The sequence below is a fragment of the Syngnathus typhle genome, linkage group LG14 (assembly GCF_033458585.1).
Source record: "Syngnathus typhle isolate RoL2023-S1 ecotype Sweden linkage group LG14, RoL_Styp_1.0, whole genome shotgun sequence".
NCBI classification, from domain to species: Eukaryota; Metazoa; Chordata; class Actinopteri; order Syngnathiformes; family Syngnathidae; genus Syngnathus; species Syngnathus typhle.
The window spans coordinates 5,294,586-5,319,130 of record NC_083751.1 but is presented as its reverse complement, the minus strand read 5'-3'; the positions used below and the strand labels follow the sequence as shown (position 1 = coordinate 5,319,130).

General features: G+C 41.8%; 2 protein-coding genes across 3 annotated transcripts in view; one reads left to right on the top strand and one right to left on the bottom strand.

Annotated features, from left to right (window-relative positions):
• The first annotated feature begins 522 nt into the window (after positions 1-522).
• Positions 523-23,830, top strand: yjefn3 (YjeF N-terminal domain containing 3). Its single transcript, XM_061296430.1, has 6 exons — positions 523-890; positions 15,644-15,752; positions 18,575-18,685; positions 20,852-20,965; positions 22,545-22,695; positions 23,311-23,830. The coding sequence occupies exons 1-6, from the start codon at positions 832-834 to the stop codon at positions 23,505-23,507; spliced, it is 741 nt and encodes a 246-aa protein (XP_061152414.1). The 5' UTR covers positions 523-831; the 3' UTR covers positions 23,508-23,830.
• si:ch211-212d10.2 (uncharacterized protein LOC557710 homolog) overlaps positions 3,237-24,545 on the bottom strand; it is a 34,914-nt gene continuing 13,605 nt past the window's right edge. Inside the window, exon 5 of one of the 2 annotated variants that reach the window (XM_061296433.1) lies at positions 3,237-6,798. The gene's annotated coding sequence lies outside the window, so the exon portion shown is untranslated. Of the gene's footprint in view, positions 6,799-20,265; positions 20,317-24,545 lie in introns of those variants that run through there. The other variant, XM_061296432.1, reaches the window with a different exon arrangement.

Sequence of the window (24,545 nt, the reverse complement as noted above, 5' to 3'; positions counted from 1 at the left end):
TTTCTTTAAAAAAAAAAAAAGGACCATGTGTAGGGAACTCTTGTCCACGGGGGCTGGTGTCCTGCATGTTTTTCTATGTCTTCCTGTTGGAACACAACTGATTCAAATGATCAGGATTTTTCTGCAGCTTCTGCAGACCTTGATAATTATCTGCATCTGAATCAGAAGTGTTGCAACGGGGAGATATCGAAAACATGCCGAACACCGGCCCTCGAGGGCTGGAGTTGCTAAGCCTAGTTTTGTTATCATTATTCACATTTAATCAGTTTTAAATAAACAGAAAAAAAGTCATTAATAAACTCCCAAGCTAACAGTGTGTTGGATCATCATCATCATCCATCTTCATAACACAAGCAACATCTGATGAAAAATATATGAACACATTTTGTTTTGGAACAAGATGAAATGTTCACATCTTCAGATGGAATGTTTGCGAATGATCCCGCTGTGACGCTTGCTCTACATTTCACATCAAGGGTGCTTTGGTCGCTGAGAAGTGCACACAAATGTGTGTGAATTTGAAGAAAGGGGACATGGGAGAAGGGAGGTGGGGGTCTCTGATGGTGGGCGCCTGAACCAATCAGCCGTCTAGTGTTGCCTCTCCTGATTCTTAATTGGTCGCCGCTCTTTGAGTGAGTGCGCTGCTTTTCAGTGCCGCACAGTGGGGAAGAGACGGGAGACTGCCGAGGACCATCTGCATCCGGACCATCCATTGTGAAAAGCGACTGTTTGTTCAGAACAGAGCATCCCCGGGGGTTCTTTGGTTGAGGCGCGGCTCCTCTTTTATTGTCTTTTCATCAGTCCTGCTGGGTGACAAACAAGACGGACAAGATGAATCACAGCTCAGCTGAAGCGGAGACCGAAACCATAGAGCCGCTGCGTTACCTCAGGTAGGCACACCCCCACTTTGCCACTTGTCATCTCTGGGAAACCTTTGTCATGAGATGTCAATCATTTGGGTTGAATGGGATGCAAATTTACACTTGAGTTCAGTGAGGATGATGATGCTCACACCATACATACTTCATCCAATTTTGTTTGCATTGTATCCACTGCTCTTTTTGTTTTGGATCAGAAAAATGCTGTTAGGATTTTTTTTTTTAACTTAAGTCATATGACAAGTCCAAATGTCATTCCAAAAAAATTTTGATTTTTCTTCTTGCATGATTTGATCATTCTTTAAATGAGTCATTCTTGACACGTACAAAAAATGCATAAAGTTATTAGGTACACCTGAAAATGGTGATGTACCTAAAGGAGTGTAGGTGTGACGTCACAGATCAACCAGCCAATCAGGAGGTGGGGCTGTGGCACTTCACTTTCAGTTCAGCTTTGGCCATGACTTTTCCCTAATGAAGTGGCCTGTTATTAGGTTCACCTGAAAATGGCGGCGTACCTAAAGGAGTGTAGGTGTGACGTCACAGATCAACCAGCCAATCAGAAAGTGGGGGTGAGGGCGGGTGTGGCACTTTTCACTTTCAGTTAAGCTTTGACCATGATTTTTCCCTAATGAACTGGCCTGTTATTAGGTACACTTGAAAATGGCGGTGTACCTAATGGAGTGTCCAAGTGACGTCACAGATCAACCAGCCAATCAGAAAGTGGGGGTGAGGGCGGGTGTGGCACTTTTCACTTTCAGTTAAGCTTTGACCATGATTTTTCCCTAATGAACTGGCCTGTAATTAGGTACACTTAAAAATGGCGGTGTACCTAATGGAGTGTCCAAGTGACGTCACAGATCAACCAGCCAATCAGAAAGTGGGGGTGAGGGCGGGTGTGGCACTTTTCACTTTCAGTTAAGCTTTGACCATGATCTTTCCCTAATGAACTGGCCTGTTATTAGGTACACTTAAAAATGGCGGTGTACCTAATGGAGTGTCCAAGTGACGTCACAGATCAACCAGCCAATCAGAAAGTGGGGGTGAGGGCGGGTGTGGCACTTTTCACTTTCAGTTAAGCTTTGACCATGATTTTTCCCTAATGAACTGGCCTGTGATTAGGTACACTTGAAAATGGCGGTGTACCTAATGGAGTGTCCAAGTGACGTCACAGATCAACCAGCCAATCAGAAAGTGGGGGTGAGGGCGGGTGTGGCACTTTTCACTTTCAGTTAAGCTTTTGCCATGATTTTTCCCTAATGAATTGGCCTGTTATTAGGTACACTTGAAAATGGCGCTGTACCTAATGGAGTGTCCAAGTGACGTCACAGATCAAACAGCCAATCAGAAAGTGGGGGTGAGGGCGGGTGTGGCACTTTTCACTTAAACCAGGGGTGCCGACCTCCAGTCCTCGAAGGGCCGCGTTCCAACATGTTTTCCAAATGACCCTCGTTAAGCGCACCTGCGTGAAAACTTTTAGCTCCTTTCACGTTCTGCAGGAGCTAAAACTTTTCACGCAGGTGCACTTAACGAGGGAATCACACAGACACTCCATTAGGTACACCGACATTTTCAAGTGTACCTAATAACAGGCCACTTTATTAGGGAAATATCATGGTCAAAGGTCACAGGTATCAAGCTCTAGTCCTCAGGGCCACGTTCCAACATGTTTTCCAAGTGACCCTCGTTAAGCGCACCTGCGTGAAAAGTTTTAGCTCCTTTCACGTTCTGCAGTAGCTAAAACTTTTCACGCAGGTGCACTTAACGAGGGAATCACACAGACACTCCATTAGGTACACGTACACGGCCATTTTCAAGTGTACCTAATAACAGGCCACTTTATTAGGGAAATATCATGGTCAAAGTGTACCTAATGGAGTGTCTTAGTGACGTCACAGGTCAAACCGCCAATCAGGAGGTGGGGGTGAGGGCGGGTGTGGCACTTTTCATTTTCACTTAAGCTTTTTCCCTACTGGTGGCAATTAGGTACACCACACTAGTACAAACAAGTGCAGACAGCTATGGAGTTCCAAGTCCAGATAGCCGACTGGTTAGTGTCACGGGTTCTGGCTCTGTATGACCTTGGTTCAAATCCCAGGTGTGTGCATATACCTTATTGTGCTTTTAGAATTGGAACCTCGCTCTGTGTATATACGCATATGCAAAGAAATGAAATTATTTATGTGTAAATACATATGTTTTTTTTTTTTCAAGTGAAAAATGCTACACCCGCCACTTTCTGATTGGCTGTTTGATATGTGACGTCATTTTCAGGTGTACCTGATAACGGGCCACTTCATTCTACGGATTTTTATGTTTTAATTGACGAATATAAAAACAAGGAATAAAACACCAGACAAGTTTTAACATAAATGTTTATTTAAAAAAAAAAAGGAGTAAATTTCAAACCAGCAATTCATTGTGAAATAGCCGTTAGCTTGGAGAAAACGTGCATAAAAAAAGTGGTGTTTCAGTGAGTGGTTCTTTCTTTCCTTGGCAAATCCTAAATCAACATTTTGGCTTGCATAGTTCTCGCCAGGATGGAGACGCAACTCGTTCACTGACTGATCCGTTGATGCATGGGAAGAAGGAAGGCAGATCACCCATTAGCTCGTTCGCGAACGGGAAAGTCAGGATTCGTGTCCTCACTGATCCGTTCTCGCGATGAACTGGAAATGCAAATCATTGACTCACAGACGCGTTCAGTTGGGGAACGGAAAAACGCAATTCACGACTCGTTCGTGAACGGGAAGTGACGCCATTTTCTTCTTCGTTTTGGTTTACGGCGAGGTGGCACCAGCTTCAATGGGCATTACCGACACCTACTGGTTGAAGTCATAGGGACTGAAAAAAAGAACGAATCACTTTAGGAAGTGAGTCGTTCACGCTCGTTCACTGAAACGATCGTTCTTTTGAACGAATCGTTCACAAAAACAACGGATCAGTGTGTGTCTGTGGAGGGGACGATTCGTCAAACGATGCGTTTGAACGAATCTTTTGAGTGAACTGATTCTAAAGATTCAGTTCACTTAAAATAACTGGAATGCACATCACTAACGTAATTCCTGACCTTGTATGTAATACACCTTATATATAATACATTGCTGTAAATACATGAAAATGAAAGCGTGAGCAATTTCACTATGGTCTGCTTGTGCGCGTACATCCACATTCACACGTCTAATGAATTCACATTTAAAATATTCATGCCATTAAGCACGTGGCTCATAAATCATTTCCAAATGATGCATTCATATTCATGAAGCGTGATGGGGAAGGTGGGACATGATCCAAATGTTGGCTTTGCCTCTGCGCACGACTGAACCTTCTGCTTGGTTAGAAGTAAACTAATGAACGTATGATCTAGGGTCACGTTGTCATGACGACGCTGGGTTTCGTTTTGGATTGTTGGTTCGTGTGGGGTTGGTGACCTCCCTGTTGGTCAGATTCTTTACTTCATTTATTCAGGGGACTTTCCGAGGTTCTCAAGAAAATTGATGTCAGTGGTCGTTACATTAATAGACTTGTGTTCCTTGTCTGTTCCTTTCCTTGTTTTGGATTTAAATCCAATGAAAAGGGCTCAGTTCTGTTTTCAAACCTCTTGACTGTGAATAGCATCCATAAACGTGCTGGTTCTGAAGTAGAAACATCTTTTATGACAGCATGATTCAAACTACTTTGGTTGTCGTTAGCGCTCATGAAGATTAGCATCGATTACGTTTGTAGTCACGTGTACTTTGCCTTTGAATCATAATTCCCAGTGGCACGAGTTTTATTACACCGATTAATATGAATCATTATTTTTTGACAAATATGATTATTTCCCTTAGCATTCAAAGTTGATTGTGTCACCCCCAGGCACTTTCTTGATAGAGGAAATGAAGACATGATTGCGGCTTCTCCCCACTCAAATACTGACGGGCTTATCTAATCAGACTTTAATAGAAAATTATGGACAAACAGTGCCTGGGAGCAAATCGAGCTTCTCAGTCTCGCTGACCCAATCATTTGACTGCGCCTATAAATAAAAATGGCCGGGTTGTCACACGGCAAAATGCAGCTGCCGGCATCTGAACGTTGATGTGGAGGCAGCGCACAGGCCTGAGGAATAATAAACAAGCTGGCATGATGCGCCGGCGTCACAGAGCGCCACCGGGTCAGGCGGCTTGACTAAACGGCAGGTGAGATGGCTTGTCAGGGCTCACGTGTGCCAAGTGGAGGATGACGGAACATTCATCAGCACGTCAGAGTAGAGAAGTTATGATACCATATGCTATGCAGGGGTGTCGAACACATCAAAGTTATGATTGCTATCTTATATTATTACATACAACAGAATCCAGCATAAACATTTTTTAAAAATATTTCCAGTGGGGTTTTCATTTTTTTTGCAATATCTCACTGTTATTAAAAGGGAAGACAATATACAGAAACATTGAGTTGACATACGAGTTGCTTTTGCGGGTCACATAAAATAATGTGGCGATCCGGATCAGGCCCCCGGGCCTTGGGTTTGACACCTGTCCCATATCGCCTCAAAGAATCTCCATGCCTTTAACCGAAGCAACTATTCTGAGACAGTTTGAGAGCAGACGGAAAAGGTTGCATTCATTCGACAAGCTGAAATGTCACAAGGAATTCAGCTTGTTTGTCTCACTTAAGAGACCACCCACTCTCGTCAGAACAGGGTCTTCTGCTCACACTGACCTGCGTGCAACCTTGCGCATGGTTTCATCTCATTGTGGACATTCTCGCCTCCTCTACAATCCTAATTTCCACACCAAAGATGAAATGGTTGAGAGCTCAAACAAGATGTTTTTTTCCTGGACTTTTCCCAGCCCCACTCCTCCATCCATCCAGAAAACATTCAGGCTGTGAATAACACATCTCACACATGCGGGCCACTTATTGACAAATGTTTTGTCAAATCCTCTTCTGCGTTTTCAAGTGCCGTGATTGGCTAGTGACCAGTCCAGAGTGTGCTGGGAGCAGCTCCAACTCACCCGTGACCCTGAGGCCAAGCACTCTACAAAGCGATTGAATTTTTAAAGTGAAAGAACTCTGTTGTTCCTATTTCATGACGCTAAATCCCGTCAGAGGGTCCTGATGGTAATTACGACCAATAAGAGGCTTTTGTGTTAGCGGGATTTTCTTTTGTTAATGACTTATTTGTATGCGTGTTTTAGTGTGGGTGGGGCGGAGGGGGAATCAATGAAATCGACTGAAGAAAATTGATCTGTGCTGAGCCTTTGAGGGCCAGCCAACGTGTTAAATGAGCACAGGTTGGGTGAAACCACGCATCACAAGCATGATGTTTATTACATGAGTCTTAGATATGAGTCCTAAATAATAACTATGGATGGATGCCAATCACTGGTAGTTATACAGGTTTAATGAGTGTGGTTCTCTAAGAATTTGATGGACCATAAAGCATCCTTTAAATTATCCACGCAGATGGGGTGGGAAAGATTTGATCATCACTGCGGCAACTGCTGTTTGCCTTGTGAAGTTTTTTTTTTTTTTTACGTGCAAAATGCTACTTCTTTTATCCGCACGTGTAGTTTCTCGTGGGCATCCTGCCAGCAGTGGTCAATGTTCTCCTGATGGAGGTGACAGGCTAGAGAAAGACATTTTCCTCGTCTGACAGAATTGTATGAATACTGCGTGGGAGTGCTGTCATGTGATTTCTTGCAGCAAAATAATCTCTGGTTGTGAGCCACATGCTGCTTCACCTCAAGACAAATTTCCACGACAATTTCGAGTTTTTTTGCTGGTTGTCAAGGAAACCAAGCTGGTGGCAGGTGATGCGATTATGAAAGGATTCTCAGCGGTAATGTTTAACAAGACGTAACCGCCGCCATCGACAGCATCCCGAGCAGTTGATTGATTCCCGATGTGACAGGCTTGAAAATGTAATGACCTGTGAAAAGAAACGCAGAGTGAGGTGTGATTATTTTTTCTCTTCTCTCAAAATTTCACAGCATGACGACATGAAAGATAAATATTTTTGTATCTCTTGTGTATGTTATCGGATATCCACGAGTCGAACTGCTTTGTTCCTGTGAGTCAGTGCCACCGGGCAGGTTTTGGCAATTGCCGGTAATTGGCTTGGCTGTCTGGTTCAGTTGAATCCCGTTCGGGGAGCCGGATGTTTTTTTTCTTTTCACTTCATGCCAATTGTGCAAATGTCTTTTGTGTAGCGCTCTGTTGTTGTTTACCCTGCACGCCCACCAAACCCAAGTTACTTGCCAGTAGCATATCATAATTAACGTTTTCTAGAATGCCGAGAGCAAAGCAGCAAGCAGAGCCGGTGTTATAATAACCAACATCAAATGCCGTCATAGCTGTAGGATGACATTTTAAAATTGCCTCCGCCCCTTTAATTGAACTATTTGGTTCACATTTTGGATGTGGTCTATTTTCAGCCAATCCAGCATTTCTAATGAAGCAGTCGGTGAGAGTGCAATGGATTTTTTGGGGGTTTCTTGGATGTGTTGATGGGCAGTTGCTAAGCCCCCCCCCCCCCTCCATCTAGTCTGAAAGCCGACAGGGTAATAGTGACGCTTGAGGAGGCGAGACGGACAAAGACGGCAATGTGGAGAGAGGCCAAGAAGTCTGATTGAAAATAACACTTGAATTCACTGGGTCACATACAGCCCATTTGATCCCCTTCTAAAAAAAACAAAACCCCAGTGGAAATATCGGGAAAAGCCAAAAATGCTCCTCAAACCAAATATAGTAGAAATATACCAGTGGCATGTGAGCAGATATCATCTTTTATACGTACAGCGAGAACAACATGGACAAGTAACTCAGCAAATGTATTATATGCTAATGAATTCCTTTCTACCACCCACTCCCAGTCTGATTTTCTAGCCGGCAGCTCCATTTTGTAATTATTGTTTATAATAAAGGTTTGCTTGCATCTCAATCCACAGCAGTGCTTTTTGGACAACTGCATTGATGCACTGATTTCTTCCATCCCGCCTTTAAGTGCCACTGAAGCACTAATGAACCATAACTATAGAGGCTACGTGGTGATTATGTTCTCGTTCCACTGAGAAGGGAATGCACATACACACTCCAGACACAAAGACATCTTGGTAAAAGGAACAGCCTTAAAGTCATTAATGCTACATTTTTATAATGAGGATACATTCTTCACCGTTGCCATAGCAACCCCAGATTTTTTACTATGCTACCCAGTAATATAGGTGGACCAACTAGAACACCTCATCTTGTCTTAGTATTTTTTTTATTTTTTTTGCAGCATAATTGAAGATTGTGAATGGTCGTTTGTCTCCATGTGCTTTGACTGGTGACCAGTTCAGGGTTGTACCCCGTCCCCAATTCTTAAAGTCTGCTGAGATAAACTTCAGCTCACCAGTGGCGATAATGAGGACAAGGATGGATGGAGCTTTGCGATTGAAGGGGGGGAGCTCTACGGTTGAGTGACCCACTTTTTTACCTCCGCCAAGGGCGCTTCGTTGACACCATCCACTTGTTTATACATTTACAGGATTACCATATGATAGCACAGCCTTCTGACCCTAATATAAAAGAAATGCTACATGCCCATTCTAGCAGCTCAGAAGACCGCTTTTTGACATTTGGGCCGTGCTGCAGCTAACACAAGCTTAACATCTATTTGTTGAATTGCTAACAACATATCATCACGAGCACACGCCAAAGAGGGCTGGCTAATTGCTACTTGATGCTGAGAGGAGTCTCACAATAGATTCCGAATATACTCGAGTTGGACTAGGCTGGAATATTTAGCACGCTGGATTAGCATAAAGAACACAATGCTATAGATCGGAGGTGTCAAACCCAAGACCCGGGGGCTAGATACGGCCCGCCACATCATTTTATGAGGTGCTCATACATTTATTTGGGTTGACAGTTATAATGGCCTTCTGAAATAAGCTATGACTACAATGCGGCCCGCAAAAAAGTGAGTTTTACAACCCTGCTATAGATCTTTTGATAGTGACCGGTCATGTGTTCATATTCTGTTGCTGCAAGGTAACAGCTACTAATAATAAGATGAAAGTGATAGAATCAAATGAGAAAAGTACAATGAGAGTGAAACAAGACACAGACGTCCGTTTCATGCCCAATGCCATCGATACAATGAGTCCGACACATCTTCGTTTACAGCATGAGCCATCCGTTTCATATCTCATCTCATCATATGACTCTCCTCGAACCTTATCTCTAACATGTCAAGGCTGCATTTCACTCTGGCCTTTTGCCAATCAAACACGTCACCTTCACAAACTGGGAAGAAGGTCTTCTTAATCATCATCATCATCAGCGGCATCACTCACAGGCGCCATCTGCCCTGAAATGCACATACACAGCCAAAATAGCTGGGAAAGCATTTGATGGCATTCTAAAACAAAAACTCGGAGGAACTCTTTGGACAAACCTCAAATAAATACTTGTTCAATTTATAGTGGAAAAGTGAAACATGGTGAAGCAGAGTGTGGCTGACCTTTTGATCGCTTCCAAAATTTGTCTCCATCTCATTCCCGAACATTGTGCTTTTATTTTTGCTGAGTTGGACACAGTGTATATTGCGAGGGTAAATCTTTTTCTTCCTCCCTTTATGTGGCATTGCCGGGGACAAACAATCCATAAATACAGAGGCTCACATCTAAACACACACAGTCAAACCAATACAAGTGGGAAAGGTCGGCCGCATGCCAGTTTCAACGGGGTGGATCTCTGGTCTCTTGTGGTTCTACCTACTGCTGAGCTCATTAATAATACACAACTTGTATATTGTGTTTGTTGACACTTGGTGTGTGAGTGTGCGCTAATCTCAACACATCCTGGCTAAAGGGCCTGGAGAGATTAGGAGACAAATGATTTAGCCTACAAAATCTGCTTGGCAACAAGCCACCAAAAAGTGCGTTTTGTGACTGGGCTAAGAATGCAGCAGTAAAGTCAAGCGAAGACTTTTGACTGTTACTTATTTGCTAAATAAACAGCTCGTTTGTTAGCTTCGGCTTGTTATCAAACACTCAGCAGACAACGTCTCAACGTCCGCTAGCAGTTAGCTTCTGTTTGACAGGCAAAAATGTTATAAAATGTATCACATCAACATACTTTGCACTTGCTTGACACCAATTACTACTTTCCTATTAGCTTTGACACCATCTGCTTAATAGGGTGTCGATGTATACATTTAAAGTGATAAAATTGGCGCTCATATGTCATCATTAACATGTTATTTGGGAGGCAGCCATTTTGTGTCAGGCCTAACCAACCCTAACCCGATTCTATTGATTGTCTGTTTTGAAGCCCAGCAAATGAGCTGCATTATTTTCTATTGTCTTTGCTGGCACCATTGCTACTTTAGCGATTACAAATGGCATTTTACAGCAAGGACGTGAAACTTCCTTGAAGTTAATTACAGCCGGCACTTGCGTCGACTGCGGCCGTCAGACGCCTGATGTCCTCCCGATTCCAATTAGCCGCATGAGACCGGCGCCGTAGCTCATGCGCAATTAATTTGGCAAAAAGCTGTAGTTAACACCGCTGATGGCTTTTCAGAAGCAAGAATGGTGATGATTGTTATGAGCCTTTTTACTTTTACACACATGAACGGCTGTGATAAGACTTAGGGAGACAATGAGCGGCTTATACTGTTTTAGAATCAGTGTCTCTATTTAATTGACATTTTACCGACATTACAAATGCATTCGCACCATCTAATTACCTGAATTGCATTCCGATCAGGTAGCAGTCAGCTGGGAATGCTTTGCTTGCATTTTAATGAGCGCACGAGACAGCCTTTATTATACTTATTTATCATTTCTTTAAATGATTATCACCAGACCGTCGTTGCTATCGGCGATGTAGCACAAATGTTAAAACTCTAGACTTTAAAAGCCAAGCAGTGAGTAAAATTTAAACACAAGAAGTGGGAAGATGGCCATGGAGATGTAAATCAGCCCGATTCAATATGCGCAGGCAGTAATTCCGACCCATTGGGCCGGAAGCCAGTGTGTCTCTCATGGAGCTAAATAAGGCAATAAAAACAAAAACTCATGATGCAATGCAGGTCTACACCATTGCAATATGAAACACACTATTGCGAGAGTACCTTTCTGACAATGTCAATCAAACCCGGACATTCTGTATATATTTTATAGCCGACAAGATGAGTTAAACTGGTTAAGGCAGACTTGAGTGATGTATTAAAACAAACGATGGCTTTTATTTGCCGTCCACAAATCAATCAATCCACTGCTGCAGCCTAAGCGGATCCCAAGTTGCTGATTCGATAAGCGCCACACTGAGCACCTCAACCGTGACCATATGGGGGTAACAAGGACTCCGCCCCCCACCCCCCTTGGGCAGCTGAGGCTCTCTGTTCTGCCACCTGATCCTCACGCCAGTCATCACATTATTGGATGCTGGTTTTTGTTCATTTTGGACGTTTTGCGTTATCCTGTGAACCATAGCTTGTTGTCATATTTGCTCGACATTTCCGTTGACATGAGTGTTTGGCTCTCAGCTGCAAGACTTCATGTAGGCTCACGCCCCGGGGGGGGATGATTCATGATGAAAGTGGTCATGTTCAATGACATGCATGCACACCTGGTGATCGCGGGTTTAGAATGAGCTCTTAATATTTGTCACTATCACGCCTTATTATAACAATAGCCCAGGGAAGAAAATAGGATTTGTCTTGCTCCTTATGTACGACAAGAAAAAAAATGTTCCGTTAAATCGGCACACACAATGAATCCAATTAAGTGGGGTGAGTCATCACTGGTGTGTTTGTGTCCCTCATGTTGGATAGAACGGCTACAACGACAGGCAGATAGCGGCAGCGGAGGAACACTAAAGATGGGAGCGCTAACACGGACGAGAGTGGCAAGGCCACACGTGTCAAAATATCCCTATTATTGTATTAAGTTTGCTATCTAGGCTGGTTGGTGAATAGATAGAAAGTATTCAAATACACAGCTTGGTGAGAGTTATGGAGAAAGACTGAGCTGATTGAACATTTAATTTGACGCCACGTTTTGGCTCAGCTACTTCAAATTCTGCGCAGACTGGAAAATACATGATTGCGTATAAAGCCGTGAGGAGAAGGAACGTTGTTGGATCTATTGAGCGCTGCGCTTTGATTCTCGCTGTCCTCTCCGAGGCAGCATGACCAATGATGGGAGAACAGCCCTGAGCCTTCACAAGTATAGCGACTTGATTACACGATGGTGAGCCTGAAGGAGTCTGAAACTGCACTTAATACAATGGATGCAACAATAAACCTGATACAGCGGCTAAAAACAGACAACTGGCTCTGGGGCAATTTACAAATGTGTTTTTCTGTAGAAAATCGTACAATCAGAATTATCTATGTGTGTTGAGATTGGCTGGCAGCCAGCCCGGCGTGTACCTTGTTTTGGGCCAAAAAAAGACCCACTTTGATAGCAGGTGTGTCACACAAAATGATCCAATTTTACTCAACTGGTCTGAAAATGATGGTTTACTGTAAAACAAAACAAAAAAAGTTTCATTGAATTCAAACACACCACATAGATTTGCCTCATTAAAATCCGTTTAGCTTAATGCTAACAAAAAACGACGAAATGCTGTTAACAAACAGTATCGATTTTGCGGTGTTATATAACCCTTTTGAACGCAAATGTTTGCAGTCATATATTCTTTATCCTTTGCCAAAAATAACAAGCTTAGTGAGTCAACTGCATTATACTGCCCCCAGGTGGTTAACGTGCGCAACAGAAGGAGCAGCACAATGACAACTTAATTGAAGCAAAGATGTCGCAAACAATGCTTAATTCTTTACATTCTCTTCAATTATGACCTTTCTGTATTATTGTTGAATATTTGAGATACTAATGTTTTGAGCTAAGGCAGCTCCGACAATTGAATTGATTCGAGCTGCATGTTTCTGCATGTATTTGCATGTTAAATATTGCCACAAAAGATTCCCAGACAGTTTCATTCAGGTGAGCATTGTTATCGCCATGAAAGGAGATTTCTTTGTCAGTTTCTTTTACATTCTAAGCCTGATGCTTGGTCTGCCAGGGTTATTTTAATCCGCCTCCCTAGCAGCACATCACGTTGGAAAGGTGGAAATTAAGTGAAGCGAGATGGAGGTTGATAGGGAAAAAAAAGTGCAGCTTTTTCACTACGGCACTGTCCGTGAAAAGTGGCAGCTCTGTCTGCCTCATTATATGTTGCAGACTCGGGAGGATACATGTCTGTGAGTTTTTTGCTACACTAACTAATGTTGTATCATTCTGGTTCATGTGGCCGACCGCATTTACCTCCCACTGGGACTATTTTATCGTTTCAGTTTGATGCAAGACTAAGGCCTACACGTTCATTAAAGGCTGCTTGAGATCACGGGTGAGCATCCCCAAGGGAGGGGTGCATTGAGTGCACTCACACATCAAATCTAGCCCTTAGGGAGATGCAACAGGAGCAGGTACTCAGGTTACTTGATGAAAAATGTTGTTGCATATTGCCACCAATGACCAAGCACGGTGCATTAAAAAAAATGTTAAGATGATGAGTTCATTACAATAAGCAAAAGGTAATTATAGTGGTTGGACACCCCTGCGTCGTAAACAGAATTGTGATTTCTGCCATGGAAATGAAAAAAGTTTTAACAAAGACATCAAAAGTAAAGATGTGATTTTTATGAAACATAATGTTTGTCTGGGTCGAACGCCCTGGGGCAGTGTCCTATAAAAAGTGTTAATAATTGGTGCTTGAGAAAAGTCGAGCTAGTCTGCAACATTGTGCTGCTCCCTGGTGGCAGCACACTCAAAAGCACACACTTGGAATTGAAGTGAAAATCAAATGAGGAAAGATGGCTAATCCATCCAGAGCACGTATAATTGAAGCTATAAATGAATTTTGGTGCTTCAGCTAGCAGAGAAGGTCTCGATGGCCCTACTGGATGTCATTCGGTATCTCCGCCGTGCATATTTGGACAATAAAGAGCACTGCCGACATCCTGCGACCTTCATTTTTGCTCTGGAACTTTATAACCCCTCAAGTCAACAAGTGCACTAGTCTCAAAGTCCATGTGGTTTTGGTCTCCTTGGAGCTGGTGGCTTGAAGTGATCTTTGCAAAGATCAACTTGTCTCAGTCGCTCAGGAAACTTCCCCGAGGTGAGCTGTGGGTGACAGCTGCCATTGCTCCATTGGCTCAGGTAAATGCCATGGATACACTAACTTGCTTACACATATATGCACACAAATTCACACACACTGAGACACAGCTGTGCCTTAAAGGAAACTAAAAGCAGCGCAAATCAGATTAGCACCAGCAGCACAGTCACCAGGGAGTCAAACGGTGCCGAATGTGTGCACTCCTACTTTCGGCGGGTTCACGCACACAAACAGCAACACATCAAATTAACTGGAAAAGAACAACAACAGTAGCAGCCTATCTTCAAGGTTAAGAGCGTGGAATTGTTATTGAGATGACATTTCAACAAAAAAAAAAAATGAAATAGTCAGCGATTCCCCCAGGCATGAATGTGGAACGCTGAATGATATGAAATTCAAAAGAGTCTAAAAAATGTCTGCGTTTAGAGAGACACGGATACGAGCTATAATTTGAGGGACGCGAGTTCAAATGTCTTTTTTTCAGTGTAGACTGGCTGCTCAGTCCAATATGAGCAATACAATTAACTATCTTTTAACTCCAGTAATGAGTGGAAAGATCCCATGAGGTGAGACTGTCAAGGTGATTATTTTTAATTAACTTAGTGTTACAATACAATTTATGATACAAACTTGTAATTATATTTTTGGTATGTGGCAGTTAATGTTATTAAAATTGCCACATATTTAAAGTGTGATTGGCGACCAAGGAAAAGATACAAGGAGCCTTCCGAGCCAAAATCCAACCGTCTCCATCTCCTCACAAAGTATTTTCACTCCGGTATAAAATAGAAAAGAAAATCTCACGTAGCTTCTGCATTATTCCTTCTGATGTTTTCCTCCAATCCTCTGAGGGGCTCAATTAAAACCCTCAGCTGGGGAACACACCTCGTTTCATCTGCAAGGAGTTGCAGTGCCTACACCAACCACTAGGTGGCGGTAGAATGCAGGGGATGTTATCTACAGAGGGTATAGTTCAGGTCTGATGGTTTGTGCCACATCAAAATGGGGCAATAACTCACATGCGCACTTCTATGGTCAAAGCAGGACCATTAGTCATGCTGTTGCCATGCAGAGAGCAGCATGGGCCAGGTATGACTTCGATGACATATTCACTCACTCATATAGTGCAAATGAGGCACGATGAAGAATGCCGTTCACTTTTATTAGTCACTCACAAGGTCTGTTCTTTTCATGAGCACACTTCCCAGAAGCTGCTGACTGATGATAGACGGCAGCCAAAAAACACCACAGCATGAATGTCGGATCAGTTTTGATTGTCCCACAGGAAACTGTGCGTTTTCACTTCCCAAAATTATGACAAATTAATTACAGGCACAGATTTTACACTGGGATTTAATTTTGGGGTATATTGAGATGAAATCATTAATTACTTCAGGATTAATCGTTTTCGACGCAATATTTTGGCGCCATTTAGTGGCATCTTGGTACTAAGGAACTATGTTGAAATGAGAGTGTGAGCTTCATTTTGACAGGGCATATAATAAAGCAAGCTTTATGCTGAATAATAGGTATGATTTCTTTCATTAGACATAGAAAGCGTATTAAATTGACTTCTTATGTGATCACGTTCTGTGTTGTAGTAAAGGCGAAGCGAACGCCATTGAGACAGAACTCATGCGGGACTACAAGTTTGGACAACAGCAGCTCATTGAGATCTGGGGACACGCCTGCGCACTCGCCATCTCAAAGGTTTGTACTTTATCGTGTTTCAGTGACGGACCGCCACATCATCCACTCCTAGCTATTCACAGTAGCGGTGTCAAAATTAATTGATTCATCAACAACCAATTACATTATCAAATTAATCACCACATATGTTAATAATCGAGTCATCGTTTTGACATTTCTTTCAAAAGAAATAATTCTCTGATTTCTCTTTTGCGTTCAATCTAAAAATCCAAACTATAGGCAAATATTTGCTTTTATGACAATCAATCCTTCTTGTGTGATATTGCTTAGCCGTAGTTGTTTTAAATAAATAAAAATATCAGTTAATGAACAGTAATGATGGACAATTCATTCTTGAATACTTTTCAATGCAAATATTATTATGAGTATAAAAAAAAAAACTCTACTATCTGATTAATCGATGGCATAATTGATATAACCGATTCAAAAAAAAAATAATTTGATAGTCAGCGCTGCATTACAGTAATGGTGGAAAACGTGTTGAAATGATTTTGATCTCACAATAGCTGAGACGGGAAGTGTGCAAGTCAAACCACCGCGTCCACTTCCTCACTTGCACTGGCCAAGATCGCCAGCCTAGCCTGACTGAACAAACACGACCGGACTGCCGCCGCTGGCCGCAGCCACCCGTGGCACGCCGGCGCTTGCATGACATCACCGTTATTTGAAGACAATTACAGTCAAAGGAGTTGCTAGACGGTCGCATTTGACCTGTTTCACAACCGACCTACTGCTGTTACTGTGTCCAGAAATACCACACCAATAACACACGCGTGTACACTTTACTTGCCAGACAGATTATAGGTTGACTGTAAATCAATCCCTCCACCGCCTCCCTCGCTCAGCAGAACCAGACTGTGGGCTTCTGTATCAGTCTGAGGCCGTTCATCACCTGAGTGGAGACAGGAGACATTTTGTTGCTCGGCAGCAGTAAATCCCCACTTTACACAAGCTCAGACGCTAGCTACACCTTCTCATATAAAAACCTCTGGGCTGAGCTTGAAAGATGAGCGTATTTATTATTTTAGAGACCTGATAGTGTTTTCTCCAGACTTGATTGGAAGTGAAAGTGCATGCGAGGTATCCCCACGACGGTCGTAGGACCTAGTAACATTCCGGCCCTCACTTCATCTTCTCAACGATGCCCCGTTGCGGTCAAACAATCACTTTGATGAACGATAAACAATAAAAATGAATGGTTTCGTTCAATCTATTGAGAAATTTTATAAAGAGGCGTTAAAAAGGTGAAGTGGTATATGCTAAGAAAATGCGAGATACTTAGCATTAGCATAGTATCTGTAAAACATTAACAATCGGCTCTGTTCTGTTCTATTCTTGAGCGTTTAATGGAATCTCATGGCTTCATGTTACAATTAATAGGTCGTTTTGTTTTGTTTGTACCGATCTTATTTTGTAATAGATGACATTAAATGTGAGCTATGTACTCTCCTCCCTTTATAGCAGTCCACTTCCAACAACATTCGGCTTCATAATAGTTTCTCCAGCGGCCTGAAACACTTCCGCAGCCAATATCAAGCATCCTCCCGCTCGCTCGCTCGTATGAATAAGTACGTGCAATAAAAGGAGATCGTAAAGGGAAGAAACAGACGTTCAAAAACGTGAGCGGCCAAACAAACATAGCTTGACCATCCAAACGCGCAACATTTGATGCCGATATTGAATTTTGTGGCACATGCGGCTTCACCAGCTGAACACACAACACATGATACTTGTTTTTGCAAATTTACTCAGAGTTACCGGGGCTGTTGACACAAAAATATGTTAGCGTAATAAAAATGACGTTATGAAATGTGTTTTTCATCCCGGGTCAGCTGTAAGGGCCCCCCCCCCATATTTTTATTTGTATACCGTGTAAATTTTCACTATATTGAGGAGAAATAAGGCTTATCGTTCTCATTTCTTGCCCGATTCAGATTCCAGTTCGCCACCCTGCATGCTCTAACCAACTGCTATCTTAAAATCTTACATCCTGGCACAACATCTAGAATATTATATTACTGATAGATGAATATTGTCATTGGAAATTAAACAAATATCTTCAAGTCTCTTTCTGTAACATCATCTGTCCCGGTGGCTCCCGAGGGGCCGCAGGGACCTCGTCTCCATTTCCATTGAGACTGTGCCATGATAGCGAGAGCGGCTGCCGTCTCTTCTGCTTGGATTCAACGCTCGTGTAAATGGGATCCAAAGGGAAATGACCCATTTACCAAATGACCTTATTATTATTAATAGGTGGGAAAAGTTTTTTTTTTTTTTTCGTGTGTGTAGCTCCTTTAGTGGTCAAAGCCAAAATGTGAAGCCAGAATTTTTTGGGGGAGGTTCCGTGACATAAACCAGCAGGAAAGGTTTCGATTTCTTTAAATTGTCATTGAGAGGACTGAACGGGATTTGACCTCAACTGACAAACAGATTAAGGTCACACTGTAATTTGCACGCAGGTAAATGGACTTAAAAAAAGATCTGGTAACATATTTATACATTTTGAACTAAATGCAATGGAAATATTAATATAATATATATAGTAAATAATGGAACTGTTGAGCTTGGGTCATCATACCGCCTGCAGCATTTTACGACTTGACTATTTTTAACCACGGTATCTACACAGAAAGTTTGAAATATACGTCCTATTGTAAGGACACAGGTATTTTTTCCAAGAGATGGCAAGGCTGGGATGGGCGCAGATCACGTAACATGTTTTAAGACGGATGGCATCAAAGTGCATTCTTCTTTCTATTTTGCTCCCCTACAAGCCTTTTGTCCTTGTTTCTAAGCATCAACTTTCTATTTGTGCTGTCCAGGCCTACCCTCTCAACTCTTTAGCAAAGAAGCAGCCAACGGTGTTGGTGATCTGTGGGCCAGAACAGAACGGCTCCATCGGCCTGGTGTGTGCACGACACCTGCGCATGTTCGTAAGTAGAAAAAAAAAAAAACGCAAAGTCAAATGAATCAGTTGTATATGTACAGTGCGAGAAGAGAAAATGAATGGTCAGTGGTAACTTTTCATATGAGGCAAGTGAGTCAATGTCTCAGCAGATCACTCAGCAGGTCATTTCCTTCGTTGTCTGACTGTTCCCTGTCGACTAGCCTTGTTCTTACGTGCGATCCAGCACAGTCCTGTGCCCAAAGTTGCCACGGATCAACATAATGACTTGGTGCAATGCAAGCTAACAAGAGCAAAGAAAAGGAAAAAGAATTGGAATGTGGATCGACATTGCTGATTATTGCAGTTGGGAATTTTAATTAAAAAAAAAAAATATCCTGCAGGTTATATTTTTAGCACGAGAGATTAACGACAATGTTTTACTTCCCGACCATAATGCAGATTAAATGCATTATAGCTGCGCAAGACTGTGTTGCAGGTCCAAAAAATTTTGGGGGGGATCATTTACATTTTTGACCTAACCAGACACCCTTTTGGAAAACATCAGCTGATAAGAAAAATTGTGGACGCTTCAAAAAAATAAATAAATAAATAAATAAATAAATAAATAAAGTTCACTTTACCCTGAAAATAATTTTTGAATTACCAACAAACAATATTTGAAGTTGAGATTGTTAAAAAAAGTGCATACATTGTGCAGTATAAGACAAGTACAAGTGTTTCAATTATTTGTTTAAATGTGTTAATGTGTTTTGGACTATAGTGGGGTATTAAATGTTTCATTTTAAAATAAGACATTGCCAAATACCAGCCTGGCATTCAAACACTATTGCAGCCTTTTCCCTAATTTTTAAATTTTTCAAAACCCTTTAAAATGTTCCACGGCCATTTGCTGTGTTAATGTATCACTGCAGTTTTCCATGGACGCAGCCTAACTAACCTTCCTAAGCAGTTAGCTAGCCACATAAAAACACCACATGATCACTCACTTTCCCCAAAACCTAGAACAAACTGTTCTCACCGATGAAAATAAAAATCTACATTTGACTTGCATCAGGATTAACGGGGTGTCCCAGAATATAATTTGAGCTCCTGTAAACGTCTCCGAGCAGTTATCCCATTACCTTCTCGGCAAGAGTCCTCAGACAGTCATGACATCACGCCGTTGTTCCTCTCATTAATGCTGTCTGCACGTGAACATGATGTCATGAGTCTGCCCATCGGGTCTTGGACTCACTGAAATTTCAAGACAAATTATAGTTTTGGGAGGCCGCTCGGCGGGCATCAAAGGCAAAATCGAAACCGGATATGGACCTTTAATTTTTATGGATGAATGCTTCTGCGTGCTTTACCATATGTCTGTCTCACAGGCATAATTTATTGGTGGTTAAAACTGTATCAGTTAGGCTATGAAAACTACCGTATATTACACCACGGTGCGGCACAAGTGAGTACTTAAACTCACCACTTATACCATGTCGTCATCTTTTCTGTTTTTTTCCTTTAAAACAAATTTTCGGGGTTAGCATTTGTGCCCCTCCGGGACCACGCTTGTCTTGGTTTTCTCCAAAATGGGGAAACTCGATGACTTTGGCTTAGGAGGACTCACCCTAGTGCCAGAGCGTGTGTTGTTCGTGGTTGCGTTGTGATCCGTGTCAGCTGCAAGACACAAGGGGCCCACACGTGAGCGGGGGGGCCACCAAAAATTTTTAGTTCCGCACATGATTTATTTATTATTTCAATGAACTTAAGTTTGCTCAACTCCTCATCTGAGTTTTTAAAAATTGAATTATTAAATACAATACGACTTGATGTTTGAGGACCTTTTGAGACAACTTGTGCTGTGGAGAACAAACACATGGAAATCCATATTCAGGGTCTTCGGATTCAGCTGCTGTCACACGTCACGCTAAACCTGAGCAGCCCCTAACTACAAACAGACAATTGTTACTTGGAACATGCAGTACAAAAATATCCTTGGGCAATGAGCCACATGCTGCTTCGCCAAGTCTATATACATTATTATTCGATGACATGTGAATTTCCATTACAGTTTGATATCACCACTGAGAGGGATGAAACGACACCTACAACATTTTTAATGCCCAAAAACTATCATGCTTAAATTTTGGCGGGCGTTTTGAGTTCTACTTTCAAGCTTACTTTTTTTTTTTTGTTCTGCTCTTCTATTCAGGAATATGAGCCCACCATCTACCACCCAAAGCGATCCCCTCACAGTCTGCATCAGGATTTCACGGTTCAGTGTGAGAAGATGGACATCCCTTTCCTCTCGTATCTGCCCACAGAGGTCAGCGGCATCTTCGCGGCATTCATTTTGCTGCTTAGTAGCGATTTATATAAACCAGGGGTCACCAAACTACGGCCCGCGGGCCGGACACGGCCCGCGGGACCGTTTAATCCGGCCCGCCAACCCTGAATAAATTGTATTATTAAACTTTTTTTTTTTTTTTTTTGCTCATTTTGCCTGCAATGACTGCGTTTCCCCAGTAGATGGGGAAGCGCTCGCCTGCGCATTTACTACCGGAAGCCGTGTCAGAAAGCTCGGTGCACACTCACAAGTGCGTGTACGGACATGGCGCACTCGCGCTCTATTTGTATCAGTCCCGAATTTAGAGCGTGGGCTGTGACGACAGCATTCTTGTAATTTGCGCGCTGAGCTTTCAGATGCAGTTTTGCCCTAAGGCCACCCACAAACCTTCCCCTGGAATCCTTCCGTTAAAATGTCGCCCAAGTAAAGCAGGGTGAACACAGTGCCGAGCGTTTAAAAGAGCCAATTTGGCTCGACGTACGCGACGTGACGTTCAGCCACATGAACGTCAACATCTACCCGTCACAGATCGAGGTAAACGGACCAACACCTCGGATCTCGCGTAAGAATTGCCACAACAAATTTTACTCCAGACTATGACGCACTATCAAACTTTAACAAAAAAGACAGCGGTGTCTACAAGCCTACTGGAACCTACAAAAGGATTATAAGGAAGGAACACAAGAACTTTAAGAGACTGCTCATATGTGTCAGAGAGGTTCTGCTCTGACAACTGAGCTGAACTTTTATCTGTTAAGATTGTGCATGGCACAACAGAAAGTTAATGTTCCATGGTTTTTTTTCTATGAAGAACCCAGAGAGAGTTATTTAGTTATTTATTTCCTGTTTTTTCTGTGAAGAACTCAGAGAGGGTTTAGTTATTATTTCATTCATTAATAGTGTTATTTGTTTCCTGACTTTTTTTCTGTAAAGAACCTGGAAAGGGTTATTAAATAACCGTTATTTGGTTATGTGTGGCTTTCTGGAAAACAATAAATTTTTTAAGCTCCCCTACGATCGTCACACTTTTTCTGTTACAAACTGCCACCGGCCCGCCATCAGAGAAGGGAAAGGTTATGTGGCCCTCACAGGAAAAAGTTTGGGGACCCCTGATATAAACGCTCATCAATGCGACACCGCTTATACCGTTCAAGGTTGACTAATTTAGGATCAAGGTACAACACAATAATCTGATTGATTTCAAATGCAAGTCCGACATCACCAGTGGGCACCGGAAAAAAAAAAAGATAATTTCGGTTGTGCTTCACTGCTAAATGAAAACAATATTTCTTCCAGGACATTACATTTTTGATCATAGGTTATATGTCAATATAGAAATAAATTCAAAAGGTAACTTTGGAGGGAAGCTAAACGCTACACTTTATTTATCAACTGCGTTAATCTAGAAAGTAATAAATAAAGGTTAAGTAAATACAAATGACACTACTTGATTCTAAATTTCTTCGTGAAAGAATTTCCATTTCAATCTCCTGTTGGGAGTTATGCCCAACAAAGAATGAAGTCATTCACCCTAAAAGAGCGCTGTGTGCTTTCACAGGTCCAGCTCATAAACGATGCTTACAATTTAGTGATTGACGCCATGCTGGGCCCTGAGGATGACGCCGTGGACATTAAGGAGCCCTACGCTGGGATTCTGGTCACGCTCAAGCAGGTCAAGATCCCCATTGCGAGTGTGGATGTGCCATCGGGTGAGTTTTAATCTCCTTGGGGTGGAGTTTTTCCGAGAATAAAGACCCATGTGGAGGAAGAATTTTGACTTGCTGAGTATCGACTGCACAAAACAATTTACAACTTGAATGCCACTAAACAGGATGTAGACCAGTGTTGAAGGAAAGGAAAAATGTCTGTATAGGATTACATTTATTTAAGTGTCATCTATTTATTTGTAATTTTATTAATTTCTTAATTTTATTCATTCTAATTAATTTCTTAATTTAAATGTAATTTATTTATTTGTAATTTTATTAATCTCTTCTAAAACTTATTATTCAACCAGTGTTGAATTGCTAAAAGTGGGAGAAAAATTAGTAAGCATGTTAACTACCCTTAAAAATTGAACTGTACAAAAAAGGAAAAAATCAAGTCAAGTCAAGTCAAGTCAAGTCAAGTCAAGTTTATTTGTATAGCCCTAAATCACAAGCAGTCTCAAAGGGCTTCACATAGACAGAAATTGACAATTATTCTCAAAGCATCCCCTGATCTTAAGCTCCCATAATATTTGCAAAGGATTACATTTATTTGTATATATATTTTTACAAATAAATTAGATTTTTAATTAATTCTCTTGCGCTTTTCTTCCTCAGGTTGGGATGTCGAAGAGGCAGGTGAGGACGGGATAAGCCCGGAAGTGCTTATCTCTCTGACAGCACCAAAGAAGTGCGCCATGAGTTTCTCGGGAAAGCATTACTTGGCCGGACGCTTCCTGCCGTACGATATCCAGAAAAAATACGACCTCAACCTCCCGGATTACCCGGGCACAGACTCTCTTATCGAACTGTAACGCACGGGAAACATTTTGATAATGTCTCTTGGTTTTGCATCTTCCCGATGGGAAACAAACAATAATGTCTCAATCGTGTCTTTCGGGCCTTAGTCGCATTTGCTGTTCAGTGACAGTAGGAGGATTTAGAACCTGTGACCTGGTGTATTTTTATGGACAAGCTTGAGCTGTTTTTGGTGTCAGTTTTCAAATAAGAACTGTAGCATTATACATGTTGGTTTTATTTAACGAAAGAGATTGACCTCTTTTTTTGTTTGATACTGAAGCGTGCAACTGCTTCATTTTTATTTGCATTCAAGCAATATTTTGTTTTATTCTTTTGCTATTCCAAAATAAGTTGTTGTTGTCTAAATAATAAAAATAATCATTCAAACATTGTTTTTGTTATTGACTTTTTGGCAGTAGAATCAGAACAAAACGCACGGCCCTTTCAATTATATTTTTCAATTTCATGTTAAACGGCCACATTGGATACTCCCAGTCAACGATAAAGTATTTGACAAAATATCAATGGAAATTAATCAGTTCACTTTTTAGGGCGGTACAACTACTTCAAGAATCGAATCATCATAAATCGAATGAATGATAAATGTTGATTTCAGTACGCACACACTTCCACAAGCGTCAACCCAAACAAAATGCCATATAAAATCCGAATGGGGTAATAAAATGCAGGCTTGAGGTCAAGCTAGTTGCTTTAGTTTATTGATCCATAACTTGGCTTAATGTGGTAATAAAAGGTGAGATCCGCCTGTAAACAGCCACGGACAAAAGAAGCTTTGTCATTGTGTGCTTGGAACTTCTGGTTTTAATAAGAATGACCAAGGGAAGCTCCATAATGAATGAGGTCATTGGTGTTCATTGTACAAATCGGAGCTTAAATTGATTACTAATGTACTAAAAAAACTAAGTGTGCCAAGTCAATATAATGAAATGTCAGTCGTCTCTTTTCCTCGCCTCTCGTTGGCATTGAACCGTCGGCTGACATTTAATTTAGAAAAAAACGTCTGTTGTCAGGAAACAAAATCTTTTTTTTTT

Excerpts from the sequence above, each read along its gene's own strand:
- yjefn3 (XM_061296430.1), top strand. The coding sequence starts at position 832 with ATGAATCACAGCTCAGCTGAAGCGGAGACCGAAACCATAGAGCCGCTG. Across the intron at positions 15,753-18,574 it reads GCGCACTCGCCATCTCAAAG|GCCTACCCTCTCAACTCTTT; the intron begins GTTTGTACTTTA and ends TGTGCTGTCCAG. Across the intron at positions 18,686-20,851 it reads CACGACACCTGCGCATGTTC|GAATATGAGCCCACCATCTA; the intron begins GTAAGTAGAAAA and ends TCTTCTATTCAG.